The 21,731-nt window shown below is 42.7% G+C and overlaps 1 protein-coding gene across 1 annotated transcript; it reads left to right on the forward strand.

Annotated features, from left to right (window-relative positions):
• Positions 1-755: 755 nt before the first annotated feature.
• On the forward strand, positions 756-21,728 carry MYH3 (myosin, heavy chain 3, skeletal muscle, embryonic; the record flags this gene model as incomplete). Its single annotated transcript, XM_009582063.1, has 32 exons — positions 756-959; positions 3,381-3,524; positions 3,611-3,767; positions 4,539-4,566; positions 4,648-4,756; positions 5,305-5,397; positions 5,723-5,786; positions 5,868-5,966; positions 7,347-7,450; positions 7,531-7,669; positions 8,194-8,312; positions 8,515-8,664; positions 9,119-9,289; positions 9,941-10,250; positions 10,421-10,497; positions 11,450-11,537; positions 11,629-11,746; positions 13,470-13,593; positions 13,685-13,821; positions 13,897-14,152; positions 14,332-14,574; positions 14,955-15,131; positions 15,212-15,357; positions 15,438-15,528; positions 15,907-16,296; positions 16,405-16,531; positions 18,906-19,024; positions 19,526-19,722; positions 19,931-20,114; positions 20,352-20,517; positions 21,169-21,293; positions 21,492-21,728. Coding segments are annotated over exons 1-32 (4,893 nt in total), but the record flags the coding sequence as incomplete, so codon positions are not given.
• Positions 21,729-21,731: the final 3 nt, after the last annotated feature.

Genomic DNA, 21,731 nt, shown 5'->3' on the forward strand with positions numbered 1-21,731 from the left:
GAAGGACTGGTATCTGCAGTTTACTTTGCTGGTCCTCAACTGGAGTGGTTGCTCACGGTAAGTAAGTGAGAGGTATTGGGCCTTCAGGAAGCTGACGCTTAACTGGAGTCTGACCTTCCACTCTTTCTCTTTTGGAGATCAGAGGTGACAGCCTGTTCCTTCCTTCTTTCTGTTGACTGATTGTTAAGGTGAGAATTTAAGGCATGAAAACTAATAGCTTGCCTGGACTGGCATGAGCTGGCTCCTCCCTTGTGCTCATTGTGGGCAGGTCCCTGTTCTTCCCCCTGCATGAGCTGCTCTAATGGGCCATGGCACGTGTCTGTTCCTGCCCTCTATGGCTGCCCACCAGAGGACTAGGACAGGCTCCATGTCAAGAGGGAGTGGGAGAAATCATAAATGGAGAACTGGAAGAAAAACAGGCTTCAGGGCTTCAGTCTTACTAAGGACTACATGAATCCTTCAGAGATTCCTCCCCTTTGCTGCACTTCCTCAGGGAGCCCTCCTGCTCCTTCGGGCATGGATCCCCTTTCCTTGGGGCCGTGAAGGGTGGCAGCTCTTCTTCATTGCTTTTGTACATTCCAGCTTTGAAAGGCAAATATCTCCCTCAAGACCTTGTGGCACGCATCCGAGAGATGGGAAGGGTGCTCTCAGAGCAGCCAACTTGGGAGGGCTGGTGGACGTTCAGCTCCACTCTGCTCAACTCTAAGGACCGCACAGGGGACCACCACAGCAGGGTCTGTCTTTCAGCTTCAGCCATGAGCAGAGACGCTGGCATGGAGGTTTTTGGTGAGGCTGCACCGTACCTGCGCAAATCAGAGAAGGAGAGAACAGAAGCTCAGAACCAGCCATTTGACGCCAAGACCTACTGCTTTGTGGCTGACCCTGAGATGGAGTACACCAAAGGGAAGATCAAGGCTGCACAGGATGGGAAGATAACTGTTGAGACAGAGGATGGCAGAGTAAGTGCATTCCTCCTGGCCCTCCTCCCTGCCCTGCTGAGGGCCCTAGGACATCTGTTGGGGAGGGCAAGGAACACAGAAAGCACTAGACTAGCTCAGGCAAGAACCTGCACATCTTGCTGCAGTACCCTGCCCTGCCCTGCCCTGACTGGGACCAGCACAGCCTGCAGAGGAAAGTATTGCTCTGGATGCTGGGATGAAGGTATCCATTGGATAATTATTCTTGATTTATGCTTTAAAGATCAGGCAATGCTCTGAAACAGGTTGGGTTTTACCCTTGCCAGTCTTAGCATTCCTCAACCACTGCTTTAAGCCTTTCTCATCTAACACTGTCATATTCACTGATAAATTCCTTCCTTTACTGGTAGCAGAGCAGGCAGCTACTTTGAAAGTCCCCTTTGCATGTGAAATTATTATCAGTGTCACTGGCTGCAAACAGTTTCCTAGAGGAGCCTCCTCAACCGCTGCTTTAAGCCTTTCTCATCCACTGATAAATTCCTTCCTTTACTGGTAGCAGAGCAGGCAGCTACCTTGAAAGTCCCCTTTGCATGTGAAATTATTATCAGTGTCACTGGCTGCAAACAGTTTCCTAGAGGAGCCTCCGAGCTGTTAATCTTGCAAAAACGCTGAAATGTCTTAGAAGCTCGTGTCCTGATAACTTTTGTAAGAACAGCTGCAGCAACCCAAAGAACCACCTCAACCAACATCTTGGCAGTAGGTACTAGAAGATTTTTAAGAAAGCAAATAAAGAATAAAGCAATCATCCATTGGTTCACCCCCAGCCTCCAGCAATCATAGTTATGTGACTGAGCAGAGACTGCAGCAGGCCACTCTGTACAAGGACCTGCTTTCCTGGGGGCTGGCTTTTTTATATCCATTTGAGCTTTTTGCCTCTGTAGTGTCCTGTAGGCAAGATTTCCACAGTTTAAAATTGGAGTATGTGTAAAGTGCTTCCTTTTCTCTGCAATATGCAGCCTGGTAATTACAGTTTATTTTTTTCACAAGGAGAAAAAGTGAATTATTCTTCCTTGCTATGGCTGTGGTTCTTTCTGCTATTCCTGACTTTGCAGACTTCAAAAGTGTCTCCTTTTCACTCCCAAATCCCAAACAAGTTATGCTCTCCTCGTAGAAAAGCTGTTTCATACCTGTGACCATCTTTGTTTCTCTTCTCTGGATCGTTTCTAGTACAACTATATCCTTTCTAAGAGGTGTGATCAGTAATGAAGGTGTGAATGAAGTGACAGACACATCCTACATAACACTCTCTTCTTTTTTCCCTTTCTTTTCTAATAAATATTAGTATTTTAGAGCTTTCTGCCCTCTTCTGAGCACTGAACTGACATTATGTTAGAAACCTCTATAGTGACTCCCAGGTATGTCCTGTGAGTAGCAGTTAATGCACGATCTCTTGTTCTATACAGAGACTTTCCATGAATTCTAATTACTCAAGTGTTTGAAAGCTTTAGAAAGGTATTTAGGGACACGTATCACGAAGTTGCTTTTGAAAACTGTGCCTGTAATTCTTGCTTTCTCAAAAGAAGCCCAAGATCATTCCACTAGTTAGGACCTGAGCTTGGAAACGGTGTTCGATCTTTCTGAATCAAATATGATTGCAGTAACACTATTTTCTCCTTGGATTGGATCAGTCAGCTTGGACCAGTCCATGGGAGCAGCAATTACAGTGTAAAAGCAATGGATAAAAGCAATGGGAAAAGCCATCTGGAGAAAAGACAACAGGATTTTCAAGCTCCTTCATGGTTCAGTGTGGCCGAGATAAGCCATCTGTGTACATCTGCTTTGCTGCACATCTGCCCACACCCCCAGCCCCCCGCAACATATCCACAGGCTCTGGCTGTGTGACAGGGTGGTCACCCACAATGTGAGCCTGTAGACGGTGCTATTTGGTAGGGCTAGAGCCTTTGTTTAATTAGGAATGGCAACAGGCAGGAGTGGAACAAATCTGTTCCAAGGAAGGATTTGCTGTTGATGAATCTTGTGCTGTTAGTGTCCTGTCTCTCTGGCACTATACAGTGTGAATCTGGGAGGCTGAAAGGTAGACCGGCCAGCAGTTGTGCCCCTGGCTATTACAGCCATGAGCGGCAGTGACCTGAAGTTCATAAGCAGCAATAATGCGTAGAAGGATCTGGTCCAGCACAAATCCTGTCTGCGTGGTTGTAGCAATTCCAGCACAGTAAATTTACATCCTGTAAATTTTCCAGTGTTGTAGAGTTCCCAGCTGGCAGCAGTGTCTGCCCTGTGATAGCTATATCTTGTTTTGCACAGTTAAACAGAAAGAAAAATCTGAATTAGAGCAGCCTTACAGATGTTATTACTTCTCTGTATTTGTGTCTCTGTGTGTACACATGGAAGGAGCATCGAGAGTTGCTGAATCAAGGTTAACTCTTTCTTTCTAAATTATAGATGGTTGCTGTCAAACCTGATGATGTATATGCCATGAACCCACCTAAGTTTGACAGAATTGAGGATGTGGCCATGTTGACCCACCTGCATGAACCTGCTGTCCTCTACAACCTCAAGGACCGCTACAGCTCCTGGATGATCTATGTAAGTTCCCTGTCATGGCAAAGGAGAAAACCCAGCTGCCAGGAGATGGACTTCAGTGACTCTTCTGTTCTGTTTTTTTCCTGCAGACCTACTCAGGTCTCTTCTGCGTCACTGTCAACCCCTACAAGTGGCTGCCAGTGTACAACCCAGAGGGGGTGTTGGCCTACCGAGGCAAGAAGCGCCAGGAGGCCCCTCCACACATCTTCTCCATCTCTGACAATGCCTATCAGTTCATGCTGACTGGTGAGCTTTTCTATTTTGACCAGAATCATAGAAAAAAACTATGTCAGAAACACTGCTTCTGCCAAGTGCCATTCCTTATGTGCCATGGGCTCAGTTGCCTTTGCCATCTCTTACAGTGTGCTACCCCAATTCCTTGTTCTGTGTCATGTTGCAGATTATCTGCTTGGGCTCCCAACTATTGTACTGTGGAATTAGATGTGCCTATTTTGTCTATAGGTGATGCAAAACCAGCTCCAGACAGTTTTCCCTGTCTCCTGAAATAGATTTTTTATTTTTGAAGTGCTGCGCTGTTGTACTGCACATTATCTGTGCAGTACAGATAATTTCTGGCCCAAGTACTAAGCTAAGCACCATTACAGGAACCACTGCAAAGGGCAGTTGCAGTTAGGTAGGTCACACTATCTGGGAAGTCCCTAGTCAGCATACCAGCATGTGGCTTCAAGCAACAGCAGTTAGGTTCAGAACAGAGCTGGAAGAAATATTTTCACCAAATACATGGTTTTAGTTTGAATCAAGTCCTGTCCCATATTAAATAGTAATAGAGGTAAAGAATGGTAAAGACAGAAGCAAAGAGGAGAGTGCAGGGTGGAGCAAAGGTGGAGGAGAGAAGACAAAAAGTGGAGTACTGGAAGGGGAAGAGAGGAGGAGAAAAAGTTTTGTTTGCAGAGATTTTGTTTCTTTCCCTTCGATGGGCACTAGGTCATGGGTTACCTGAGAGCCAGCACTTTTCCCCACAGCTTCTCTGACTGTAGTTATTTTTCCCTTTGACAGATCGTGAAAATCAGTCCATCCTAATCACGTAAGTACGTCTGTCACTTTGAACTTTGTCTCCAACAAAAAGTGGGCAGATAATTTTTCGCTCTATTTTTTCTTTCGACAGTGGAGAATCCGGTGCAGGGAAGACTGTGAACACGAAGCGTGTCATCCAGTACTTTGCAACAATTGCAGCGAGTGGGGACCTAGCCAAGAAGAAGGAGTCCTGGATGAAGGTGTGAGGAAGAAGGGGTTGGCAGAGGGGCAGTTTGGGATGTTATCAACTTGTGGCTGTGGAGAGCACTGGTGACAAACATTTACCTCAAAATATGAAGTATCTTTTATTAGCTTCAGCCACTCTCTCAAAGGGCAGTAAGACCAGGGGCTGATATGCAGTTAGGACCACAACAAATACGAGCCACCTGAGCTGCTACTGTCACTGCCCAGGTGTAGCTTCAGCTGGACTGAAACCAGGTCTGGGGGATTGGTGTCCAGGAAGAATCAGAAGCTCCGGTTTCTTTACATGGACCAGTCTGTCCCTGTGGCTGAGAGACAAGAACTCTGACCATGGGAGAAATTCTGAATAAGAGAAAAGTGAATTATTTACCATTTACACACAGTGCTGGTTCTTGGCACTGTAGTCGAGAAGATGCTGTAGTAACGCTGTACAGCTGAAATGAAGGGCACGTGGTTGCACATGTAGTCAGGCAAGCCGCAATATAGTCACTTTTTCCTACCACATAGCCCATAGTGTTTTTCAATAATTATTCAAATATTCTCGCAGGGTACACTCGAGGATCAAATCATCAGCGCTAACCCGCTGCTGGAGGCCTTCGGGAATGCCAAGACTGTGAGAAATGACAACTCCTCGCGCTTTGTGAGTTGTCATGTTTCTCTCTGCCCTCCTGCATTTCTAAACCCGTTTGCCTGCTTGTTACTTGCAACTGGGACCCACTGGGCTGGGAGAAATGTTCTCGCTGACAAATTTCTTGGTTGTTTGTCAGATGCCTATGTGTTTACAGCTGTTTCATGCTCATAGATGTGTGGGCTGCAACAAACTGTTCCCCTTTATCTATCTTCGAATATCTAAGATAATTCAGACTGATTTGGAAGTGCTGCCACTGAGATTCAAGAGAGAAAAACATTCTGGCATGTTACCCTGAGAATGCTGCACTGACCACTACCTTTTGTCTGCTTGCCAGGGTAAATTCATTCGTATTCATTTTGGTACCTCTGGAAAACTGGCCTCTGGTGACATTGAGACCTGTGAGTAAATGAGGTGGGCTTACTGCTTTACTATAAAGTAAAGAAGAGCTTGAGAAATTTGTATGTGCATACATATTACAGACTTGCTGGAAAAGTCAAGAGTCACCTTCCAGCTGAAAGCTGAGAGAAGCTACCACATCTTCTACCAGATCCTCTCCAATAAGAAGCCTGAACTGCTTGGTAAGGACAGCCATCACCTGGTGACATTTTACAGTAAAATCAGTATGGGAAACTTTTCCCTAAGTATGTCAGCTCAGTGATGGAGGGTCCAGTGGCACCTGCTGGCCTAGTGCCATGTGTCACAAGCACCCAGCTTCCCCTTTTGGCAGGTGCCTCAGGCTGTACAAAGCACTGAAGCTTTGATCATGTGCTTATTTATATCATCTGCATTCCAGCATCAACAATGACTGGCTTACCAAAGCTGTACACAGCACTTTTATCTCTGTATAACGGTGTTGCACTAGGGGTTACTCCACCTCCAATTTATCTTCCCTGGGTAAGTTCTAATGCAAACTGTGTGCAGGTGAGGTGCGGGGTGGCTAATCTACTGTGCCTTACACCTTGCTGTTCTTGCTGGTGTGGAAAGTCCAACTTACGTGGGCCAGATCCTGTGAATAATCTTCAATAGAAAGGTGAGAAATTCCCTGGGTGCCGGATGGCCAGATACCCTGATCTACAAACCATCCATCTGAACTCTTTATCATATGGGCAAAAGTTCTTCCCTGTTTCCAGTATAGCCCCTCCAGCCTTTTCCCCCTTCCCACTGCCATGGCATACGCTACCCATGCCCTGCATCTGTCCCAAACCCTTTTGCCACACACTCAACTACAGCACTCATCCTCACTCCACTCCCACCCCTCCCAACTATCCACGGAGCATTTCCCAAGGTGGAGCTCCTACCCCCATCCTCCCACTATGTGCCCTCCCGACATTTACCACCTCCCTCTTCCCTTCCCAGAGAGACTGCCGTGTGCCAGGGGACTCCATGTCTGTACAGGGACACAGATTTATCTCCAATGTATGGAGGGCTTCCTCTCCTGCACGCTGCACAACCCCACTGCACAGCTGCATACCTTCACTTCTGCTCTTACTCTGCCATAGGATTCAGGACTGAAAATGAGTTGTGAATTTTGACCTCAATTAGATGGAGATAAACACAAATGTTTGTATTACTTATGTGCACCAGCACACAACCCCAGTGGTTGCAAGGGGCATTCAGGATGGTTTAGTATAAGTCGTGTATGAGGATAAGCACGTATGAGTCTTACCTAAAAGTATATTTCTTAAAAGCTGTTTCTTTGGATCGCCCTTGTTCCTTGTCTGCCAGTGCTGAATGTTCAACTCCCAGTTCACAGCATATTAAACTGGTAGGGCTGAGAACCTGTCCAGGACTTTCTGCTCATCCAGTGGAAGGCAGATGAATGGTTTTACTCTGTCTTTCTTGTCTCTTAATAGAAAACCAAGAGTTTGGGGATACAGAAGAGCCTGTGAAACCTTGCTGAGCTGTTGTTCCATTTTCACTGCCAGGATCTGGCTCTAACTCCTTCTTTTGCCTTTCAGAGATGCTCCTCATCACAACCAACCCGTTTGACTACCCCTTCATCAGCCAAGGGGAGATTTCTGTGGCCAGCATTGATGACCAGGAGGAGCTTGTTGCCACAGATGTGAGTACATTTAGCAAGGGGAGACAGTATCACTTTTACTATCACCACCATTACAATCAGCTCATCTATCTGGTCTGCAGGCAGCCATTAACATTTTGGGCTTCAGCCTCGATGAGAGAATGGGAATTTACAAGCTGACAGGGGCAATCCTGCACTATGGGAACATGAAGTTCAAGCAGAAACCTCGTGAGGAGCAGGCAGAGCCGGATGGCACGGAAGGTAATACCTTCATGGCTTGGAGAGATGTATTTCCAACTGTTTTCATACCATTTTTTATAGAAATGCAAGGAGTCTTCCAGGAAAGAAGCAGTTGTTCCTTGATGAACATAAAAAGAAGGTTCAACCTTCAGCTTACCACCTTCTGTAGAGTCACTTTCTGCATCCACTTTATTCCTGATGGCTCTGCTGAAGGACCTTGTGCCTGGGACATGTTACTGTATCTGGTAACACATCCAGACTTCTTCTGCTTGAGTGACATTGTGGAGAAGTCGCTCGAAGGGAAAACCACTCTGTTGTCCCATCACCAATGCAATCACTGGTTTTATCACACCTGTTGGGGCTGCTGTAGCCACTCAATCATGACGACCAGCCCTACAAGACTGTTTTGAAAAGTAAATGAGAATGTTGGTCAAGCTTTGTGGATAGGGTAAAGCCAACCAGTTTGCCAGGTTTCAGAGTAAGCTCTGGCTGGCTCCAACGTATTCCGTATGGAAGAAAGTCTTTCAGCTTTTTTTGCTTTACAGAGGCTGACAAAGCAGCATACCTGATGGGCCTGAACTCAGCAGACTTGCTGAAAGCTTTGTGCTATCCCCGGGTGAAAGTGGGAAATGAATATGTCATGAAGGGCCAAACAGTGGATCAGGTGAGTGTCAGGGAGCAGTAGGGACCATCCTCTCCCTAACAGACAGGAGTGGGTGTAGGTCACGGCTGAGGATGGTCAGGACCATTAAGGCCTGTTAGTGCACTTTGTGGGCTGACAATATGTGTGCATGGTGGAGGGGCATTTTATTCTGATGATGCACTAGCAGTGCCCTGACACAGCTGTGTGAACCATCTACCTGCAGGTGCACCAGGCGGTGAATGCTATTTCGAAGTCAGTCTATGAAAAACTCTTCTTGTGGATGGTGATGCGCATCAACCAACAACTGGATACTAAGCTGCCAAGACAGCACTTTATTGGGGTCTTAGACATTGCTGGCTTTGAGATTTTTGAGGTTTGGTTTTACATAACACTCTCAGACTTCTGGCTGTCTTTAAAAGCTTTTTTCTTTTTGTTTGACTTTTCTGACCTGTCCTCCTCCTCACCCCAATGCAGTCCTCAAGAACAGGGCAAATCTCTCTGAAGCTGCTTCTGCCTTTGTAGATCCATCACCCACTTTGTAAGAGAAAAGAAATGGCAGAAGCATAGCCATGAAGCTGCTGTCTCCCTCCCCACAGAATCTGTATTTACTGACATTAGGGTCACCCAAAAATATCGCTAATGCAGGCCACATCAACCATGTGCTGCACAGCACAACTTTTCTGTAAGACTGCACCACCCATGATATATCTTTTATGCTATTATCAAAACCCTTCAGGGATAGTCTGGCTGACCTTGTCTTGACATCTCTACAAAATAAATTGATTTGAGTCATTTTAACAATATTAACATATTTACTCAAATATTAGTTCAACAGCTTTGAGCAGCTGTGCATCAACTTCACCAATGAGAAACTGCAGCAGTTCTTCAACCACCACATGTTTGTGCTGGAGCAGGAGGAGTATAAGAAGGAAGGAATTGAATGGGAGTTCATTGACTTTGGGATGGACCTGGCTGCCTGCATTGAGCTTATAGAAAAGGTGAGTTTCTTATGCAGCTTGTGCAATCACACAAATCAGATCTGGAAGAGGTTCTCGAGAGTGTTTGCATCGAGTGCCTTCAGTACACTCTCTCTGTGAAGCTTCCAGGTCTCCTTACCTCCTCCCTTCCTTTAAACATAACCCTTGTGATTAATTATCCACTGACTGGAAATGTGTTCTGCCTTCTAAAAAGACATTGCTTTTATTTCTCTGTTCTGTCCTTCTTTCTTCCACATCATTGTAAATTGTCATTTCATTGTCATATTTACCCTAGTTGTCTTCTGTCCTTGCATATTGGTTCCTCCTCAGGTTTTCCTCTCAGTTAAATTCAAATGTTAGAAAGCCTCATGTCTGCTTGCTTTTTGCTCCTTCTGGGTAAGGGGAAGTCACTACTGTATTCCAAGAAGTTACTGTACAGTTTTTGCTTGGCTTTCTTTGTTTTCCAGCCAATGTCTGGGTAGTTCAAAACCCTAATGAAAGTCTGGTGCTTTTGAATATCTTGCCAGCTGTTCACAAAAAATCTTGCTTACCTGCTCCTCCCAAGCTAATTCTCTATAAAATACCTCCCATACTTTAATTTTAGCATTTCTTTCACTCCATATTATTATGACTTGAATTCATCTTATTTGAAAACACCTTTTTTCTATTCAGCCTATGGGTATCTTCTCCATCCTGGAAGAGGAGTGCATGTTCCCCAAGGCAACTGACACCTCTTTCAAGAACAAGCTCTATGACCAACATTTGGGCAAGTCCAGCAACTTCCAGAAGCCCAAGCCTGGCAAAGGCAAAGCTGAGGCCCACTTCTCCCTGGTGCACTACGCTGGTGTAGTGGACTACAACATCTCTGGCTGGCTTGAGAAGAACAAGGACCCCCTGAATGAAACTGTTGTGGGACTGTATCAGAAATCATCTATGAAAATTTTATGCAATCTTTATGCCACCTTTGCTTCCATAGATGAAGGTAAGATCAGAGGATCAATGTCTCTTGTGTGGTGTTTCCAACTGTAGCTATCATCTGACTTGAATCAGTGCCGAGTCAGTATTCATGCTCTATGTATTAGATGCACAATTATAATGATGTCAAAAGGATCTACAGCAGTACCTCAGTTGGACTGTCATCTCATTTTCCAGCTGAAAGTGATGGTATTAAGAAGAAAGGAACCAAGAAAAAGGGCTCTTCCTTCCAAACTGTCTCTGTACTCTTTCGGGTAGGTGTGTTCTCTGGCACAGCATGGGCCAGCTGCAGAAAACGCTGAGAAGGCAGTCCTGTCAGACCTGTCTGCACTAGTTCACCATTCCCACTTTCTCTAGGATGATGGTGGAGAAAGGAAGTCATGTGCTTTGATCAGGTTGCACAGTTTCAAGACAGCTCAAAGGCTTGTCTTGGATTTGACCTTTGGTGCTAACAGCATCCTTCCCTTATTTGGCTGTAATTGGCTTCTTCCAGGATGTGTCTTTCTGAATACAGGGCATTGTGTGGCAACCAGTGCCTTGCAGTCAGTGTGGGCAACACAAATTACATGTTGCAGCCCCTTGATGTTGCTGTGACACGTCTACATCCTGAGGCCAGGAACAGGCTCAGCCCTTCCTGGCAGGATGAGGAGTGCAGCATCCACCTGGCTGTGACATGGGCCATACTCAGAGTATGTCATTGTCATTATTGCATGAGATGATTAAAGAAATGCAATGCTAACAAAAACTATCCTGCAGAGCAGATGACTTCTGATGTCATAGACAAACATTGATTTTGTGGCTCAATTCTCTTTTAAATATACATAACTAATATATCTAAGTAATAAAAACAACAAATCAACCCATTCATTCATTTGATCAACAGTTCATTTGATCAAGAAAAAGCACTATTGGTATCCTGGAATATTTTCATTTCTTTCCATCCTCGTCCTGTTTAATACCTCTCGTGATTAGCTTCTAACCACTAAGGACACATTTTCATTTTAAGACAGAGGAAAGTTTATCAATTGTAGCCACTGTTAGTAGCTATTTACTTTGCTGATGCCTATACAGGATTGTAGAATATTCACTAAGAGAATAAGGAAAAACTTCTGAATTTTAATTTTTCATCAGAGTCAAATCATATTGAGAATATTTGCATTATGTCTTGAAGTAATATAGAGATTGCAAATGATCTCTTTTTTACAGGAAAATCTAAATAAGCTGATGTCCAACTTGCGAACAACTCATCCTCATTTTGTGCGTTGTATCATTCCTAATGAAACAAAGACCCCAGGTAATTCATAAAACATAAATTAGAAATTGGCAGAAAGACCAGTTGACCAATGCTAGAAAAATCAATATATCCCCATGTTGCTCTGTCATAGGCCTGATGGATCACAAGCTTGTTCTGCACCAGCTGAGATGTAATGGTGTTCTGGAAGGCATTCGAATCTGCAGGAAAGGATTTCCTAACAAGATTTTATATGGGGATTTTAAACAAAGGTCTGTAATAACATTCTTGTGTTTGCATCGAGCCCAATTCATTTGAGAGAAGAGTCTTGCTAAAAAAGTCAATGATACAGTTCTTAGGAAAAGACTAATATTTAATATTTAACAACTATGGAAAGTATGAAGACATATCTAATAGCAGGATCTGTGTGGACAGTGCCCACCCAAATGCCTTCCTGAATACTGTATGTCAAAACCTATTTTCACTTCATTCATGTTCATCTGAATGTTTGGGTATTCTTTGCTTAAATTACCAAATTTGACACAAGCATATTTCAGCAAAAATATGGAGGGTGGTCTATACCACATCCTATATTTAACCACTATCTAGTGGAAGTCTGAAGAATGTTGTTTAAATAATTCTAACTAGAATGGTTTTACTGAAAGGAAATGAGCACACCCCCCCATGGCAGGGGGGTTGGACTAGGTGACCTTTAAAGGTCCCTTCCAATCCAAACTATTCTTTTCCATGATTCTATGAAATTGTGTCAAACGTGATACCACTTTTTTGATGAAATTACAAGCTTGACTGGCAAATGTAGCTACATTAACAAAACAGACTTCAGCAGAATATCTAAATTAGTTCCAGCAAATAAGACATTTATAAAGGGTTGCTAAATTTAGGGCAACCTATTTAGGTCATCTGCTTGCTGTATTTGAACAAAGGCAAATGTAGGGTCAGATCTCTAAGAATGAAGAAAGTACACCATACTTACAGCACTGAAAAGGGTATCCTGGAAAGCAGGGGCATTGAAAAGGGTAGAAGTGGCATTTTGGGCACTAACTGAAGAAGACTTCCCAAGGCAGTGATGTGGGTGGGCAGATTTGTGTATGGGTAAACAGAGGCATGCTGAAAAGAATAGAGGGTGGAATAATCTCTCAGCGTAGGATTAGGAAGTCTGTTGGTAGATACTATGTCTAATTCTGGTTTATATACTTCAGGAGGAACGCAAGAAGCTGGATATGGTTCAGAAAAGAGCTACAGGATAAATGTGAAGTCAAGTGCAGTGAGAGATTTAAATCAAACTGTTTAACTCATGAAACTGTATGTTAACAGATGATTTGTTTGTGGTGTAGAGAACGTACAGGTGTAAAGATTTCTGAATATGCAGGAACCTGTCATCTAAAAGACAGAGTCAAAGCAAGAGTCCAAGGGTGGGACCTGAAAAAGGATGTTGTCAAGGTAGAAGTGAAGTATACCTTTCCTACAGTGAGGGTGAATAGCTTATCTGGGATACTCTCAAGGTTTGAAGGCTTCAGATAAGATTGAATTTTTTTCTTTTTAAAAAATATGTACTAGATTAATCACAAGATGGGGGCTGGGTGAGCAAGGCACTAGGAGGACTGTGTGCCTGTGTTATACAGGAGGTCAGATTAGATAACTGCAGCAGTCTCCCAATTCTTAAAATCCAGTAATTTTTTGAATGTACAGCTAAGCCAGTGAGCTGGCCCCCTAGATTAGTGTAAATGACTATGACACAGATGAGCAGAGTCTCTCGGGTCCAGAGAACACACTGTCCATGCCCTCAGTCTCAGTGAGGGATGTAACACATGCTGGGAACCTACTGAACCGACCTGCTTTTTACTGGTTTGCTATTTAAGTCTGGAGGTGTGAGTCAGACTCAGCCTTCCTCTGTGTCTACAGAGTGACAGCTGTTCTTGTAGTGTCCTGTGCACTAAAATGATACCGATAAGATTTTTTCCTTTATATTGTCAGATACCATCTTCTGAATGCTGGTGTCATTCCAGAAGGACAGTTTATTGATAGCAAGAAGGCGTGTGAAAAGTTGCTGTCTTCCATTGAGATAGATCATACTCAGTACAAATTTGGACACACTAAGGTAAACATTTAGTTTTTCCACACAATGAGAAATCATTTATTGCATTAAAATGTAGGCCCAGCCATGACTGATCTCTGTTCTTTGATTTCAGGTGTTCTTCAAGGCAGGTTTGCTAGGTGTCCTGGAAGAGATGCGAGATAATTGCTTAGGACAACTGATCATGCAGACACAGGCTTTATGCAGGGGATACCTCAGGAGACTTGAATTGAAAAGAATGTTAGACCGAAGGTTGTGTCTTCTGCAAGGTCTGATTTCTCAAAGATGTGCTTTTTTCACAGTACTGATGGATTGCTTTGATTTCAGGGAGTCCATTTTCTGCATCCAGTACAACATCCGTGCATTCATGAACGTCAAGCACTGGCCCTGGATGAAGTTGTACTTCAAGATAAAACCCCTCTTAAAAAGTGTGGGAATGGAGAAAGAAATGGCCATGATGAAGGAAGAGTTTGAGAGAATGAAAGAAGAACTGGCTAAATCAGAAACCAAGAGGAAAGAACTGGAAGAAAAAATGGTGACTTTGGTGCAAGAGAAAAATGATCTGCAGCTGCAAGTACAGACTGTGCGTAGTTTAGAACCTTTTTGGGCTCCTCAGATTACATCAGTTTTGTCTGAGTGTTCAGGAAAGGGCTGAATGGAAATTCTGTTATTTCATGTTCCAATTGCATAATGAGCAGGTGATTTTTGCAAGTGTCAGTTCCAACATGTGACAATGAAACGCATTTTGTTTTCTATAAAAAGGAAAATGAAAATTTGGCTGATGCTGAAGAAAGATGTGACCAGCTTATCAAAGCAAAATTCCAGCTGGAAGCAAGAATAAAGGAGGTAATGGAAAAATGGGAGAATGAAGAGGAGATAAATGCTGATCTGGCAGCCAGAAAGAGGAAACTGGAGGATGAATGCTCTGAGCTGAAGAAAGATATTGATGACCTTGAGTTAACATTGGCCAAGGCTGAAAAGGAAAAGCATGCCACAGAAAACAAGGTGCTTTTTATTTCTGCTATTTGCATGTTTAGTAATAGTTGCTCTGTCTATGTATAGGATGTAAAGGTGCAGTCAACTTGAACAATAACATGATATATGTATAAGGAAATCTATGGGCCTGGTGTTAAGTTTAGTCACCTCTACTGTGCAGGAAAACCAACTCACAAGCGTACAAAAATCATAAAAATGAAAGTTCAGAATTGCTTTGTGTCTTCAGAAGGGTTGATATATAAGCATAGAGATTGTATAGTTTGATTATATAATGCAACTAATTAAGTCTCTTTAGTAGTCTAGCAATGAGTTTATTGCCTTTGTGTGATCACTAGCCTATATAAAAGCCAAAATTATTAGTCACCTTCAAGTATTTTGCCTTACAATAGGTTAAAAATCTAACTGAAGAAATGACAGGTTTGGATGAGACTATTGTGAAGTTAGTCAAGGAGAAGAAGGCCCTGCAAGAAGCCCACCAGCAGGCACTGGATGACCTGCAAATTGAGGAGGACAAAGTTAATACCCTCACCAAAGTCAGGATCAAGCTGGAGCAACAAGTGAACCATGTGAGCATGTTCAACACAAGGAGAAGGGGCAGATTCTTCAGATGTTCCATCAGTCATCTTTAAATATGTTTATGTTACAGGTTGAAGGATCTTTGGAACAGGAAAGAAAAGTTTGTATGGATCTTGAACGAGCAAAGAGAAAGCTTGAAGGAGACTTGAAACTTGCCCAGGAAACCATAGTGGATCTGGAGAATGATAAACAACATTTAGATGAAAAATTAAGGAAGTATGAGAAAAAAATCAGTGACAAATTTATTATTTAATGGGATATATTTTCTTTTCATTAAAAGAACATTTCCTTCACAGGAAAGACTTTGAATTTAACCAGATGCAAAATAAAATTGAAGAACAGCAGAATTCAGTTATTCAATTGCAGAAGATGATCAGAGAATGGCAGGCAAGAGACTTTATGTAACTACTTCATCATTACTATTTGCTTGTTTAAAATGTAATAGCATGAATAATGCTTGTCCACAGTTGGTCACTGATAAAATCTCTGACCGAGTCACAGTAATTACCTCGATACATTTGTAATAATTTTCTTCTCAACAGAAAGCTGTTATCTACAGTTAGTATGAGTTGATCCATAGGTCTTTTCCTATTGGTAAGCCTTCACCTACAATGGCAAAACAGCAACATTCAAAGGGACTTTGTTTTGTTTATAGTCTCCAAAACAATGGGCTTGGTGTTCTATTATGACAATTATGCATTAATCTAAGCATTGAATTACATGTTCCCTTATTAATTCCTGATACGCTGTTTCCTCATTATATAGGCCCGTGTTGCAGAGCTGGAAGAGGAGACCATGAGTGAGAAAGCGATGCGGGCAAAAGCAGAGAAGCATTGTGATGAGCTGGCTAATGAACTTGAGGAAATCAGTGAAAGACTTGAAGAAGCTGGAGGAGCTACCACCGCTCAAACCGAACTTAACAAGAAGCGTGAGGCAGAATTTCAGAAGATGCGTCGCGACCTCGAAGAGGCAACTCTGCAGCATGAAGCCACGGCTGCCACCCTGCGGAAGAAGCATGCGGACAGCACAGCTGAGCTTGGGGAGCAGATCGACAACCTGCAACGAGTGAAGCAGAAGCTGGAGAAGGAGAAGAGTGAGCTGAAGATGGAGATTGACGACTTGGCCAGTAGTACAGAGGCCATTACTAAGTCCAAGGTGTTTCTTTATAAGTGAAATACTTGAATTGGCAATATTTCTGTCTGGTGGGAATTTAATGCAATAGAAACATGCATACACGGATTCCACTTTCTTACTCTCTTTCAGGCTAATCTGGAAAAAATGTACCACACCCTGGAAGACCAGATGAGAGAGATGAAAGCCAAATCTGAGGAAAACCAGAGAAATATGAATGAGATGGTGATACAAAAAACCCAGCTCCAGACAGAGTCTGGTAAGGAAGGCACAAAGATCTGCTGAGGGGATATTTTTTCCCTTCAGTAGCAGAGAGACCCTCTAACGCGTACCATGAGTGAGACCTAATTGTTCCTAAAGTGCTATTCTACTTCCAGACTCATTGGTACAGGCACAGACAATGTTAGAAATAAATCAAAGGAAATGAGTTCATGAGTGACGCTTTAAAGTTCATATGCCAATTGCAAGCATTATTTGCTTAGGTAAATAATTCCCAGAATGATGTGACATAGCTCACTGATTCCATGCAGGGGGACTGGGAATTTGGGACAGTCCCAAATGATTTGAGCAGCCTGTTAGAACGGCACTTTCTCCTCCAAGAATGCACATGTTCACTGTGTGTACAGTATCTGTGTGTGTGCTACCCTCAGGAAGCTTGTTACTGCTCCCATGCAGACAGGAACAGTGTGAGTGATGAGTGTGAATGCTCCTTGATCTGGCTGACTGCAAGGTCAGACATCTCAAATTAAAATGACACTGAGTTGGCTTAAACTAACCTTCCGAATTTTAGGGATTTTACACAATAGCAGATCAGGGGGTGCTGACATATACTGTTCTAGCAGCTGAGCTATAGGGCTACACCTTTTTATGTGAATTTATATGAATTTATGTGAATGAGCTCTATAGGCACATCTGTATGTGGATGGCGATATAGTTACAAGGACACAGCAGACCAAAGAGGGCATAGCATATGAAAGTCTCCCAAAATCTGGTAATCTTTGGAAGCTAGTGGTCCTGATGGATCCACAAGAACTGCCAAACTCAGAACACCAAGACCTGCCAAATCAGCCCAAGTCCACTGGCAAACACCAGCAGATCGGGATGCAAAAATGAAAAAGTGCTGCTGATCTGCAAGAATTGATGGAGAATTAGAATGGGAGTTGGGAGAAAACACTTATTGGAATAATACATATGAAAGGAAAAAAGAAGAGGAGGTGGTAATAGCAGCATATACAATGACTACCACCATACCACAACAGAGAGGTACTGCAGACCAAACTAGTCTTGTTACATTAAGAGAAATGACACCAGAGGATGTAAGACAGATAGCTGCAGATCTTGGGCCACTGAAAGAAAGTACAGTTGTGGGTTGGACATTTAGAACCTGCTTCAAACGTTTAATAAAGTAGGAATGAAATAGGTAAACTGATTAGCCTTTGTGCTACACCAGCTTTTAGCCAGGTTAAACATCATGCACCAAGGGATCATTGTATGGCCTCCTTGATGATTGCCTTAAGTCAAATTGCCCAATAGATAGGTAAAGCAAAAATGGCATTGGCAGCACTAACATTAATCCATAAATTGGGAGACAATGGGGTATCACTCAGATATGGGCAGGACAAAATACCATGTGCCAGTCACCCAGTCCTGATGGAGCTCTGGTCCTCTGGCAGCAGCAATGGTTCCAGAACAAAGGTTCCTTGTAACGCTGGGTGCCCAAACGCACCACACTATATATCGCAAATGCCTGTGTGGAAAAAAGTAGGGAAACCTACCTGGAATCAGTAGGAATATTACTAAGTATTATGAAGTGGGTTTAGGAGAAAAGGAAGACAAGGGAAAAAGGGGAAAGTTCCCTATGCGGACCAAGCAGGACCAGAGTCTTACAGTAACCCAGCACATGAACAGCAGAGAAGAGGAAGTTTCCAGAGTGGAAGAATAGGGAAAGGAGAGGTCAAGTAAACATTGATAACAGGGGCAGGAAAGCAGAAGAAATTACTAAACCTGTGCAAAGCAGTGGAAAGTATTAAAGTGTTTAGTAGAAGATACAGTAAAATGGGAAGAAAACACAGAATAAGCTAGGAAGAGTGATACAACTTGAAGGGAAGCATCTAGAGCTAGAGACAGGATTGCCAATTTCCCTAATGTTCTTTTAAAAAAGGATGTCAGTATAGAAGAAATTTAGAAGGGATAACAAACAAGAAAGGAAAGAGAACGGAAGGTTTGAAACTGTAGAGAAACAAAGTGCTTATGCACTTAAGTAGTTAAAGCTGAGAGAATTGTGGGTTAAGCATGTGTATGTGGAAGTCTGAATGAACTGTAAAACTTATGATTAAAGTGGAACAGGAATAATGTTGAAGGAGATAGAATAGATAAGTGTTGGAGGAGATATCTGTCTCATAATTTCATTACTAAACCCTGCATTAGTCTTAAGAGTAAAGATGACATGGTAAAAAAAAATAGGCAATGAGAATAGTAAAATAAGAATGGTAAGAGTATATACACAAAGGTAACAACTGCTGAGATAAACAACATGTGATTCTACTTGTCTGTTACTGGTTATTATTTATATATGAATGTTTTCAGGATGCTTAATCTGGACAGTACTGGAAACCTGTCTTCTCTTGTCACAGGTGAACTAAGCCGTCAACTCAAAGAGAAAGAAACTATAACATTGCAACTGTCCAGAAGCAAGCAGGCAATTACCCAGGAAATAGAAGGACTTAAAAGGCAGCTAGAAGAAGAGATCAAGGTAGTGCTAACTACTGAACACATGCTAATGCTTCAAAATATAACAGTTAATTTAAAAAACACTTTTGGAAGTTTGTAAGTATTGTTGCCTACAGTCTAACACAATAAAATTACTACTGGGCAGAATGGGTACAGTGAGCACTGTGTTTAAGTGCTTTGCTAAGAAGGTCTCTGACATGTTAAAAGTGGTTTCACTTTTAGTTAATTTTTTCGCATGTTTTTTAACTTTAAAACCATGGTCTATGTGATTTCTTTTGCTTCTATAGCCCAAGGGAAGAAAAGCTACAGCATATGCCAAGGTGAGAGCATCAGTCTTGGTCTTTTCTAGTGGTAGAGGTGAGAAAAGTTGGTTGTAGCTGAAGATAGCTGCCTGAACACTTAGAAACCTCTGGCCCTTTGTCTTCTGCCCAAGCTGCGTGACCATGTTTTTAGTGTGCAAGGTCATGGGGTCATCTGCTGGTCACAGCTAACATAAATACATGATATTATGGCTAATTTTTAGGCCAAGAATGCCCTGGCCCACGCCTTGCAGTCTGCTCGCCATGACTGTGACTTGCTCCGGGGACAATATGAGGAGGAGCAGGAAGCCAAGGGGAAGCTGCAGCGCGCCCTGTCCAAGGCCAACAGTGAAGTGTCCCAGTGGAGAACCAGATATGAGATGGATGCTATTCAGCGCACAGAGGAGCTGGAGGAGGCCAAGTACATGATAGATGGGGTGAACTGTGCAGATGTTATGTACATTGTGCAGAACATAGACCTACTTTTAGTAGCCTGACCTAAATTATTTTATTGGGGTTTGCATATACACTTAATTAAAAAAATGACTTCCGATATTGTACTCATTAAATTATGTATATAATACACTGATTTTTTGAATCATATGCTTGTTTTATTTATATTTCTTAAGGAAAAAACTCTCTCAGCGTCTCCAGGAAGCAGGGCAGCAGGCGGAGACTGTGAATTCAAAGTGTGTTTCCTTGGAGAAGATGAAGTTGAAGTTGCAGAGGGAGGTGGAGGATCTGACAGTGGATGTAGAGCGAGCAAACACATTGGCAGCTGCCCTTGACAAGAGACACCAGAACTGTGATAAGGTGATGAGTGAGCACAGTATCTTTTAAGTCTAACCTTCCTAGAAGGCCGAACTAATACACCCTACTTAAGTCAATACTGAGATCAAGTTGAGTCTAACAGTTATAAGCTCCTTTAGAGCATGGCAATAGGAATTTGTCCTGTTTTCAGAGACTGCGGTATTTATCTAGTACAGGAAATAGCCACAAATAAAATAACATTTTCAGTACTAGCAGGGAAAGAAGCATGATATCTTTCAGGTCGTGGCAGAATGGAAGGGAAAGTATGAGGAGAGCCAGCTGGAGCGGGAAGCTCTCTTTAAAGAATCGCGCTCGCTGAACACAGAGCTTTTCAAAGTGAAAAATGCCTATGAGGAAACCTTAGATCAGCTTGAAACAATCAAACGGGAAAACAAGACTCTCAAGCGTAAGTGTTTGGCTTTGGTTTCCTATCTGGTTCACAGTCCTACCACAACAAGGCATGCTCTACAAGCATGCACATGTCTGCATGAGGTACACTAAGTTATAGGACTCTGTCGTTACTGTTCTCTCCATATTAATGGACAATAAAAACGTCTCACCAAAAGTTGTCAATCAAGTTTGTAAAGTGACTAAGCTAATAAAGCAAATGTCCTGGCTCTCCATTGTCTGATGCGGAGATGTAAGATCAAGGGCATTTAGGTGCCACTCCCAGATAAAGGTGGTGCCCTCAAGAGGCTGTACAGCTTGTGAAACTGAATTTTACAGATGCACTGTGAATGCATAATGACAAGACCTATAGTGTTACCCTGATGCCTATCCAAAGACATAAACACATGCAGGTATCTTCCAGGCTCTCTGTAATGAGGGCTATGAAATCACACCAATGCCCCTCTGTTTATGTCATCCTGCATGAGTTGGCCGTATCTGTTTTTACCTATACAGGCATACACATACACATATACAACTGTGTACACGTGTATATATGTGTATACATATGTATATATGCAGGTATACAAAAGAGGTGTTGAACACAGTCACAAAGCATAGAGTTCAGCTTCTCTGGCTACCACAGGCTGATGTCATTCTTATCTCACAGAGGAAATAGCTGATCTGACTGAACAAATAACTGAAAATGGCAAAATGATCAGAGACCTTGAGAAAGCCAAAAAGCAAGCTGAAGTAGAAAAATCTGAGCTCCAGTTAGCTCTGGAAGAGGCAGAGGTGAGTTATTTTAAATATTACTGGAAAAAGTAGAGAGCAGTCTGAACAACTTTCTATTCTCTCTGCTGAGCAGTGGCTGTGTGCAAGGTTGATTGCCACAAACTTTAGGAGTTTATGTGAAGTCACTGAGTAACATCACAATGATTATGTTCTCTGAAATGTTACTTTCGTGGTTTTTTTCCCCTTTTACTTTTAAAGGCAGCTCTTGAGCATGAAGAGGTCAAAATTCTTGGTGTCAACCAAGAACTGACTCAGATTAAATCAGAAATCAACAGAAAGATTGCTGAGAAAGATGAGGAGATCAGCCAGTTAAAAAATAACTATCAAAGGACTGTGGAGACAATGCAGGGTGTTTTGGATGCTGAGATCAGGAGCAGTAATGAATCCTTAAGGCTGAAGAAGAAGATGGAGGGAGACCTGAATGAAATGGAGATCCAG

Source organism: Fulmarus glacialis, unplaced genomic scaffold (genome assembly GCF_000690835.1).
Source record: "Fulmarus glacialis isolate BGI_N327 unplaced genomic scaffold, ASM69083v1 scaffold23577, whole genome shotgun sequence".
NCBI lineage: Eukaryota > Metazoa > Chordata > Aves > Procellariiformes > Procellariidae > Fulmarus > Fulmarus glacialis.